The 10,667-nt window shown below is 41.6% G+C and overlaps 1 protein-coding gene across 1 annotated transcript; it reads left to right on the plus strand.

Annotated features, from left to right (window-relative positions):
- The first annotated feature begins 93 nt into the window (after nt 1-93).
- Nucleotides 94-10,122, plus strand: mtf2 (metal response element binding transcription factor 2). Its single transcript, XM_034613679.1, has 15 exons — nt 94-292; nt 1,143-1,344; nt 1,917-1,998; nt 2,861-2,971; nt 3,127-3,227; nt 3,402-3,571; nt 3,692-3,787; nt 3,942-4,010; nt 4,606-4,729; nt 5,510-5,577; nt 5,683-5,853; nt 6,013-6,136; nt 6,370-6,428; nt 6,813-6,914; nt 7,827-10,122. Exons 1-15 carry the CDS (start codon nt 288-290, stop codon nt 8,200-8,202), a joined length of 1,860 nt encoding a protein of 619 aa, XP_034469570.1. The 5' UTR covers nt 94-287; the 3' UTR covers nt 8,203-10,122.
- Nucleotides 10,123-10,667: the final 545 nt, after the last annotated feature.

Here is a 10,667-nt window from a genome sequence, read left to right on the forward strand (position 1 = left end):
TGATTAAATGACCTGCCTACATTTTCAAATGTTTGAAAAAAAGGTGAACGCCGCCGCAGCTCTTCCCATAATGCACTCCCCGAGCACCAGCGGGAAACCAAAATGGCGAACCTGCTGGGGGAAAATGAACCGTTTGTTATTTTCTGAGGAAGACGCGAGCCCCGCAAGTTTCCGCGACGCGCTCTCTAGATAGGTTCAACCGCAGGAAGGAGCGGGACGACGGCGGCTTCTGCTTCGGGCTCATTTTTTTCGTCGCACGGGTCGTTGGTATCAGCGGAGGTGACCGAATGAGGTATTGTTGTCATCATGTTTTCCTCCTGTCGGGGGGGTGTGGGTCCGTCGGTCAGCGACCCGGCCGGGGCCACGGCGGCTCCGCATGTGGGGCGTGCATGCTAACAACGAGGCCCGGTGGCTAACGGCTAAAAACATTATTTGAACACGTTTTACGATGTCAAACTGTTTCTTTATCATCTTCACTGGCTGGTTTTTTTTAATCACCATGTTCCCCCGGTGCTCGAACAAAGGGAGGGTGGCACTGACGGACAGAGGCTGGATGGAAAATAAAATCTACCGCTTCCACATCTCAAAGATTAATCTCCCACAGCCTCAGATGGAAAAATTATGAATGTAAAATTTGTAGAACTACAATTGCAAGTCGTCACTGACACGCTCATGTGTTGAAAAGACTTTACAAAAACCTCCGATTTGATTTGAGCTGGGTCCCAGAAGTGCTCAGCAGTGATCTGCAGCCATGTGCTCGCTGGTTGTGGTTAATGAGCAATTAGCACTAATTGTGGGAATAATCAGCGGTTGTTTATGTCCACTGGCGGGGAAAGGTCATGTGTTTGAGCCGCTACTCTGGAAGCTCCTAACAATCTCCCATTGTGTTTTCCATCGCCAGTACACATACAGGACAGTATTTGTCTCAGTCCACATATCTGCACGCAATTCTCATTGTTACCTTGACTTTGAGTTCAAAAGCGTTAGGATTCATTAGAAACATCAAACACACCACGAGCAGCACGTAGACTGTGGATTGCTGGCAATTGTGCACGGAATCAAACATCACCTGAAAATACAGTAAAATTTAAATCTATGTCTTTCCATACTTCATTGTCCCCATCCACCCCCTGTTTTTTCAGAGACTCAGGGGTCGTGGACCACCTGTCTGTCCATCACAGAGCTCATCCCCAGCGGCAGCAGGAGGCTGTGTCCTTGTCCCCCACAAGCCTCTCTGCTCGGGGAGAGTATGGAGATGACGACATGTCTGACAGGTTCACAGAGGGACAGGACGTCCTGGCCAGGTGGTCAGACGGATTGTTCTACTTGGGGACAATCACAAAGGTAAGTGTGAGGGGAGCATTCCTGCAAAGACATCCGGGCATATGGGAGCTGGGACCAAGTCTGCATTTTTTTGGAGCTGCAAGCAAACAAGTTATCCGCATCAAGAATGAAATATTGATCGGTTGTCACAATAAAATATTGCTGTATTTTATGGTGCCAGTGCATAACTTTGAATTTGTGTAATGGACTCTGCTGGAACCATCAACCATACAATATTTTCAGTCGAGTTTGCAATAAAACACAATGAAATCTGTAGGGACAATCCTTCAGTCCACAAAGTTTTAAACTTAATTTATAGCGCACTGGAGAACAGAGACAAATATCAACTCCAAATCTTATCATCTTCCATCAGGTCTTGCGCACTCAAAAAAAACAACTCTGAACTGAATAGCAGATGATTCAAAACAACATTGAATTGAGGGTAGAGGGTGACATCCCTGTGTGTGAAAGATTTGGTTCCCATGGCAGGACTTCTGATGTTCTGCTTGTTCCTGTAGATGTCTGATTCCTGGGTGGTGTGTTTTAAGAACAGTGTGGCATTCAGGAACACACCTGTTCTTTGTCCTTTTCAGATCGATGGGGACAAGCAGCGATGCTTTGTTGTCTTTGAGGATCGGTCTAAGTCATGGGTTCTTTGGAAGGATATTCAGACTGGTAAGTTCATTCCTTCGTGTAATATGGATCTTGATCACTGACCGGGAGTGACCATCTGCTCTGAAGATAATTATGCAATGTTATTGCCCGGCTACACATTTTAGCACCAGTTTTTGATTTTGGATGAATTCCTGGAGTTAAAGTGTTGCTGTTCTCTCCCTCTTTGCCTTCTTCAGCCTTTCTTATCTCCCTACCCTTGCTGCTGACAGTTAACTGACCAGTGTCTGGCATCAGTACAGCAGCAGAGAATAAACCACTTGTGGAGACGGACAGAGAGGCTGGGGTCTAATTATTCAAAGATCATTCTGTTAAAATGCAAATATGTATTTATAGTAAAGTTAAACATGATTTGTAAGAGTAAAAAAATTGAACATATTCACGACAAACATCAAAAGTTAATTATATATATATATTTTTTTTGACATTGACTAGTTGCAATATGAGGTGATGCTTTTGATGCTGCACCGCTGTAGTGTTGTGTTACTGATTTACAAAGTTAACTTTTCTGCTGACCTCCAGTGGGTGAAGTTCCCACTTTGCAGGGTTTTATTACGCCCAACAGTGTTTTTTTACCAACAACCTGGTATTCGGTTACACTTAAAAATCAAATTTGCCCAGTCCAGGAATATATATAATTTCCCACAGTTAGTTTTATTCACTGAGTTTTGGAGATAAATGTTTCTCTTTGTTCTCTTGACTCCTCTGGATAATTCACACAACTCGGTGTGAATATTTTTTGCCGGTCAGAGGAACAGTCACTATAGTCGACACTTTCTTGATATAAAACACAAGTTAACATGCTCACAAGCCTCTACAGCAGCAAGCAGTGGTTCTTTGTCCTGATGTCTTCTGTCTACTTCAGGGGATGAAGATGATGATGACGAGGACGACGATGACATCGTGTGCTCCATATGCCAGGATGAGACTTCAGAGGAACCCAATGAGATTGTCATTTGTGATAAGTGTGGACAAGGTACCGTTCACCATCTCTGATGCTCCTCTACCTTACATTGAACATCTCAGGTTTCGATCTCCAGTCTCTGGCCCTGAGGGTTTTTGTAGTTCTTGAATGATTTAAGAATTATGTAATAGATGGCAGTTAAATTTAATTGTTTGTTGTCTTTAAAGGTTATCACCAGTTGTGCCACTCCCCCATCATTGATGCCTCTGTCATTGACTCAGATGACAAGTGGCTGTGCTCAGAGTGTGAGCTGACTTCTTTGCCTAAGGTACAGCTTTTAAATGAGTGTTTATTTACCTGACAAATAGCTGTTTTGTGAGTCATTATTTTCTCATCCTTAAATGTAAAGCAAAACAGGGATAACCTGTCGGCAAATGACGTATATGTTTGTGCGTGGTTTTGTTTTCGGGTAAACATGCTTTTTTGTCTGTGTGGTGTACAGAGAGGGGGTGGACACAGGAGGGGGGCATCTGCTAATAGCTTCCTGCAGCCAGAGCAGCAGCACATGGAGCTGCACCTCTCCTTCCCCTATGCCCTGGAAGAACTGGTGTGGGACCAAGGCCACAAGACTAACATCCAACAGTGTTACTGCTACTGTGGAGGCCCAGGAGAGTGAGTAACACATGTTAGATACAAGAAGTTGATTACAGAATGTCCCACGTGTGCATGTTTTTCAGAATCTTCTAATACATACATGAGTACAGTTACCTCTGTCTGTGTCTTTGCTTCTAGCTGGTACCTGAAGATGTTGCAGTGTAACAGGTGTCAGCAGTGGTTCCACGAGGCGTGTCTCCATTGCTTAGAGATGCCCATGCTCTACGGAGACAGGTGCAAACTATTCTAAATTACATCTGGGTTTTCGTAAAGTTTTGTGAGGTTGCAATGTGAAAAATCTGCATTTTCCCAATAGTTTGCACCAGTGTGATTACAATATTATAACAAGAAGAAAAGCCTTATGGGGTACTGTGTTTTTCGCCCTCAGGTTTTATCTCTTTATTTGTTCGGTCTGCAATGGTGGACCAGAGTACCTCAGCCGACTGCCTCTCAGATGGTAAGTGAATCTCAAAAACCCTGGTAAAGATAAGTCCATCTTTAAAGGAGAATATCAGCCACAAGCACGTTGGCTACCCTCCTTTCCAAAGTAGTCTGTGTAAAGACACAATTCCCCATCTTACACCAAATGCTCAAGACCTACAATGAAGCTCCGGACTTACAAGTATCTTATTGTTTTTGCAGCACATTAATCTATACTGCATGGATGTCAAATCATCATGCAGAGCACTGACCACTGTTATGGAGTTACTGTTGTAGTCTGATTTTTGGATTGAAATTATTTTGTAAATTACAGCCCACTTGTAATAACGGTAACAGTCTTAAATAATTTTGAAAGCACATATCATGAGGCTAGTCAAGATGCGCACCTCTAGTGGTGCCACAGTGACAGAAAAAATGAATTGTGTGTAGAAATAAAATTCTTCGAGACATCGATAATCGTTTTATAATAGAATCGTAGTCCTCTGAGTCGTAATAGAATTGTGAGGTGCCTAAAGATTCCCACCCTTTCACTGGGCTATATTTGGTCTACTGTTCATGGTGTTCTGTTTGCACAAGGTCACGGAAACTCAGCTTTTTCTAAAACGTTTCAGGGAGGACGTCACACACTTGAGTCTGTACAACTTGAGTGTGATCCACAAGAAGAAGTACTTTGACTCTGAGATGGAGCTCATGGCTTACATCAATGGTAACTGGGAGCTGCTGCAGCTTGGGGAGGTAAGGAGATAAGTCACCAATTATTTAGTTTCAAAACAAAAAAGCATCAAGTCACTCATTGTTTATGTTGATCTTAATATTTGATTTTCATATCAAAAACTATCTAGGAATACACAACAATTACTTTCTTTAAATGTATGCTTTGTGAGAGTTAGTGTTGTCTTTTGCAACACTAGAGCCACCCCTCTCTACTGAAGTCATATATACACGTTTGCGTTTTACTCGCAAACATTTAGGCTGGTACATTTTCAGGCTGGTACATTCCAGCCTGAAACATTACTCTCCTGCAAGTCACTACTTTGCTGCTCTAAAAATAGTTGTCTTAAGTGGAAGTACAGCACAACTTCTCTTTTTGGGGGGGCGAATAAGAGGGGATTCCTTGGAAAGGAGAAACTAAAACTCGGGTGAAACTAATAAAGTTTAAAGACATGGTTACAAATTGATACATAGATTTGTGTACTTGCCCGACCCGGCATTTTCAGCAGGCATTTCTGATGCTGCTGTCTGTATCACAACATTTTTAGTTTTGGATTTGGCTCACAATGTCGGGACTTAAACCAGAATAAATGTTTTTTTGTAGCAGCTTAATACATCTGAAAGTTATTGGAAGCCAGAAAACAACGTAGTTAATCTGTGCTAGAGGGTAAATGAAATTCTTAATTCTTAATTCTAATTCCCTGGCTGCCCATTTGGGGTTTTGAAACCATATGCTCTCTATTTGTTTTTGTCCGTGCACCGTGACTTTCTAATTTGATAACCCCCCCTTCCCCTTATTTGCAGCTCGCCCACACACCAAAATCAGAGCGATATGAAAGTGTTCTGGAGGCATTAAACAACAACAGCAGCATGTGAGTTATTCCTTTTACCTTTTAATTATTTATGAGTGTGAAAGTGTTAGACAGACTTTTTCCTGTGTGTTCCTACCCATTTACCTTTTTTTCTGTCTCTGCCAGGTTTATGTCGGGGAAGGAGGTAAAGAAGAAGAAGCATTTGTTTGGTCTGAGGATCCGCTTCCCTCCCGCTCCCCCCAACTCTGATGAGTCAACCAGCCGAGTGATGGAGAGGGCCTCACACGAAATCACCATTAAAGGGTGCAAGTCCAACAAAATCCTGTCTGCCATGAGGTAAGATGAGGAACCTATTGTTAATGTTCCTAATAAAAGTTATACAACCTGCAACAAGCAGTGTTTTGATATTGTCCTGTACATTGTACAATGTGTGTTTTTAATGCACAGCCCTCATGACTTATAAACTGTTGAGAAATGTTGTTTTTGTTGTTGTAGATCTTGCAGTACTTTAACCAATGGCAGAGACAAGAAGAAGAAGAAGAAGAAAAAGAGGAAGCATGGAGCACGTTCTCTGGAGAGACTAGCTAAACCACAACACTCCAGTGAACTCTTGCCCCAGGTGTGTGTTTGTTCGTGTGTGTAAGTGTGTGCATTTGTGTGTATGTTTTAATGGGTGTGAGCTGGGTGTGTACATAGCTGTTAATAGGAGTGGGTGTTTTTGCATTATTCTGTAAACATCATGGCTCAAAGTCTTGTGAGAAAACGGTCACCTCTAATGGACATGTTGAGAAAGTAGCTAGCTAGGAGGAAACCCACTGAGAAATGCTAACAGTTTTCCCTTTGCTTCGACAGCAATTGAGAAAGCCTCTCCCACTCGAGCCTCATGCCTTGGATCACTTCACTTCTATCAAGTAAGTAAGCTGATGTGTTGCAAAATGTGTGACTGGAGCACTGTTGTGGTGAAGCTACGGAACAACTGTTTCCTAATGGATTCATAATTCTTATTTAGTCTCAAACGACAGTGTTTAATCATTCCTGTAAACAGTCGCCTTGACATCTACAAATTGTTTTAGTCAAAATCAGAAAATATGCTTTATGAACAATGATATAGCAAGTCAGGAAATCCTGACATTTGAAAAGCTTGAATCATTGACCTGGCATTTAGGCTTTTTTAATATACTTTCACCACTATGTATTGTGGCTGTAAGCTTCAGCAGCAGTTTCCATTCTGTCTATAACATTTTCATCCTACTGTCTCTTTCTCTTTTTTCATTTTCCCCTTCCCAAATCACCAGGAGCGACAGGTCTGCGCTGTCTTCAAGAACTTCAGACGTGGAATCCATAGGAGCCCTGAGCACCTCAGAAACTACCTCAACTAGCATTTCAAGACAGTCCAGGTAAGCCTGCTATGCAATATTTTTTTCTGTTACATGGGTCATTGTAGAGTCAGATAACAGAGCTCTCTGTCTCTGATTGGATTCATACTTATTCAAACTTTTCTCAGCTCTTTACTCAGTGTTTGCTGTTGTTAACAGATATTTAACACAAAAAAATGTGTACAAGCACCTGCCAGAGTGAGACATGAGCAGAGTCAATTTTCTAAATACAATAAAGTGAACAGAAGCACAACTTCTTAACAATCAACAACAAGCTGGTTAGAAACTTTGAATCTCTTGTGTTAATGTAACTTCTATTAATACTACATTTCAACTAACCCCAATAGCCTTAACTAAAGCACTTAGAACAAATCATCCCTCGTTGAATTCACAAAGAAACATCTATCTTTATTTACATATAAAAACACTGAAAACATTCACCATATTGTCACTGTTCTACTTTTTAACTAGCTATCCATAGTAAAAGTGGAATACATAGAAGGCCCCATTTAACAGCCGATTAAGTTTTACATTTCCTATACTATCATTTAACAAACTGCAACCAAAATAACAATCATTCAGTTGTACAATGTTTCTGTGCAAGTTGTGTTTTGGCACAAGCGAAAGAGATGTCATGCTTCTATGAAGAAAGATTTGACCAATTTAAGGAAAGTTTCGATCATTATGTTGTGATCAGTGTTGATATTGTGGCGGTGGTTACAAAAAAATCTGAGAGAAGAGAAAAGATGCATTTAATTCGTAGTGAAACTGCAGCGGCTCAGAGGACGTCGGTAGTAGTCCTTCATAGGTGGCCCAGACCACCTCCGAATGTGGTCAGGCGTGATCGGATCGCGGTCCGATCTGAGCTGTATATACTCTGTTTTTCTCACAATCGTTTTTTAACTTCCTCTCTTCCTATCAAACACCCTCCAGCCTCTGCAGCTCCAGCAAGATGCGCACGACAGCCTGCATCATGCCTGTTTCCCCTCCCCCCATAAAAAGGAAGCGTGGGCGACCTCGACGGGCCTTGCAGCCCCCTAACCCGGAAATCCCCCCACCCAGCCATGCAGACCCAGACCCCTCTGCAACAGTGATGCTGAACTCCCTCCCAGGGCTTCACTCAACAGACATAGTTCTTGGAATGGACCCCAACCGCCAGCTCTCCCACCTCAAGAGCTCCATCAGCAGCTATTTTGGTGCGGCAGGGCGGCTGGCTTGCGGGGAAAAGTACAAAGTCCTGGCCCGACGGGTCACCCTTGACGGCAAGGTGCAGTACCTGGTGGAGTGGGAAGGAGTCACCGCCTCCTAGGCTTCTCAACATCATCATTGTAACTTTTACCCAGCACCTATAAGAGGTGAATGGTTGTGATGAGGACAGTTCCACAGCCTGTATTTGAAACATTAGCCTTTGTTTAGTTTAGACAGAAGCAAGTTTTGCCTGTTAAACTCACTGTAAAGCCTACTGGTTCTGTGCAGTCCAATGTGATTAAAGCACATTTACACATGTATTTTGGTTACAGATTAAAGATGAGGCATTGTCCTCATACTGCACCATAGTAGTGTTATTCTGCTATTAATTCTCATCTGCTTTGAATGTTTACAGTGACCCCCCCCCATTTATTCAGGGGCTAGTAACTGATCAGTGCACTGCACCTGTAGGCTTTCAGTGAACCGTTATGGGGCTTGATTTTTCATCCAGTGATATGCTTTTTATTTCCAGACCTATTAAGTATGGAACTGTACAAAACGAACAAACTGAAATGTTGTTGGCCAGGCATTTAAATGGCCAATCCTGGGTGAGAAGAGAAAGAGGGGAAGTTATTATTTTTTGACTAACATGCAATGAGGAATTACACATGTTTTGTTAACATTTATTTTCTTAACTAATTTGATAAATAAGGACATGTCCCTTTACATCAGTGTCCCCTCCTTCTCTAGTCTCAGCCGCAGGTACCTCTTGTTGCCTTGGGTGTAAATCAGGATGGAAGGAGTGCTCAATTGTGAGTAGAGCAAGAGGTAAAACTAAAGAGGTGTGCTGCTGCAAATGTTTTATTTTATATGAATTATACAACATTTATTATTACATTTTCTACTTTTATGTTCTCTTTTTCCTTTTCAAGGGGGCAGAGTTCTCTAATTTTCTTCTTTTTTATTAATAGATTGCACATATCAAATTATATCTGTTAGGACATCATTTCATTTTGAACAGTTGAGCTTTGTCCAGCCCCTTCAAGGCAGCATTTAGCGTGAAAATTTTGAAAATAACATGATCATTTCAGTTAATAATTGTTCAGAATCCGATATCTAAGAAGATACCTGGTAATCTGTGTGCGTTCGGACAAAACTTTGTTTTCAAGGTAAACCTTTTGTTTAGAAACTTCAATCTAATTGTCTAAATAAATATACTTTTTTAAAAATTCTGATTTAAAATGAACTATATGCTTTAATGTTGAAATCCTTAAGGACCTATTTAGTTTTTTTCTTTGTCTGATAGTTAATCAAATATAAAGTGCTGCGTAAGATGATTATTATTTTCCCAGTTCAAAATCTTTTTGTGTTTTCTTTGTGCTGCCTATGCAAGTTAGCCCTGGAGAAATGTTTAGTTTCATACTTTGACGAGAACTTCAAACTCATTTTACTATTTTGAGCATTAGACTCTGGCGTTTTGGATTTGGTCATGTGATGGGTGCAACAGAAACTGTTCACCATGTAGTCTACACACACTCAGGATATGCCCATAGAAACGCGTTTCGAGCAGCATTTGCAGCGTGACAGGAGGTTTTGATGCGTTGTTTACTCTGTTTTAGGTCAGTATTTTAACATTTGGTTCATCAGTTTTGTCTGGACTGTCATGTATGAATAAGTTGTAGTTCATTTTCTCTGCTACACTTGTCAGAAAACTTATCACTGGATAACTAATATGCTGTATGTCACTGCAAGAGGTTAACATTCAGTTAGTATGACTCCCTTTTCTGTTTGAAATGGACAGAGCTGTTTGATGTTGACGCCTCTTCATTGTCCAGATGGAGTCGACACATTTAAAGCTCTTCTCCTGTGTGGAGTCAGTGTCTGGGCTGACTCTCTGCAGGCCTCTGCAGCCAAAGAATCTTCTGTGTCTCTTGAGATTCTTCTTGTTATTACATTTTTTTTACACACCATCATATAGGTTGACATGTTATTTCCCAACCTGTTTTGTTAAATGATAAATAAAAGCAGATATTTTTATTTCTGTCGTGTGTTTAATTTGCTGTTTGTTGCTTATATTTCATCATCACCGCTTCCTTCACATTAAACTGCTATTATGACAGCAGAGGTGCACGCGCCTTTCTTCGCGGTCGCTGTCAATGACAACCCCGCTCCACCAATCACGCCAAGGCATTAATCGTCTTATCCAATCAAGAAGCGCGTTGTTAGGATGTGGGCGGAGACTAAATACAAATGGCTGTGGCTCGTTCTGTCGGTAACCTGGAAAGATTTGTTTCGCTAGAAGTTACAAACAGATTGTTTTGAACACAACGGAAATATACTTTAATAGCTGTGCGACGACAGAACTAATATTTATTTCAAAACATACGCGGCGTTTTCTCTAAATTCAACGATGAAGTTCAGTAGCCGACCACCTGTTGATGCAGCGAGCATCTTTGTTTACATCTAGCTAGCCTCGCCGTGCTAGCTAACTCTGCTACTCTTGGACGTAGCGGTTCATTCATTAGTTAGTTGTCCCTGTTGTTGACTTTCCAGCGAGTCACACATGTTGTAAAATGCTGCTCGAGC

This window comes from Hippoglossus hippoglossus, chromosome 17, assembly GCF_009819705.1.
Source record: "Hippoglossus hippoglossus isolate fHipHip1 chromosome 17, fHipHip1.pri, whole genome shotgun sequence".
In the NCBI taxonomy this organism is placed as follows: Eukaryota; Metazoa; Chordata; class Actinopteri; order Pleuronectiformes; family Pleuronectidae; genus Hippoglossus; species Hippoglossus hippoglossus.

Excerpts from the sequence above, each read along its gene's own strand:
- mtf2 (XM_034613679.1), top strand. Across the intron at positions 1,345-1,916 it reads ACTTGGGGACAATCACAAAG|ATCGATGGGGACAAGCAGCG; the intron begins GTAAGTGTGAGG and ends TGTCCTTTTCAG. Across the intron at positions 5,854-6,012 it reads AAAATCCTGTCTGCCATGAG|ATCTTGCAGTACTTTAACCA; the intron begins GTAAGATGAGGA and ends TTGTTGTTGTAG.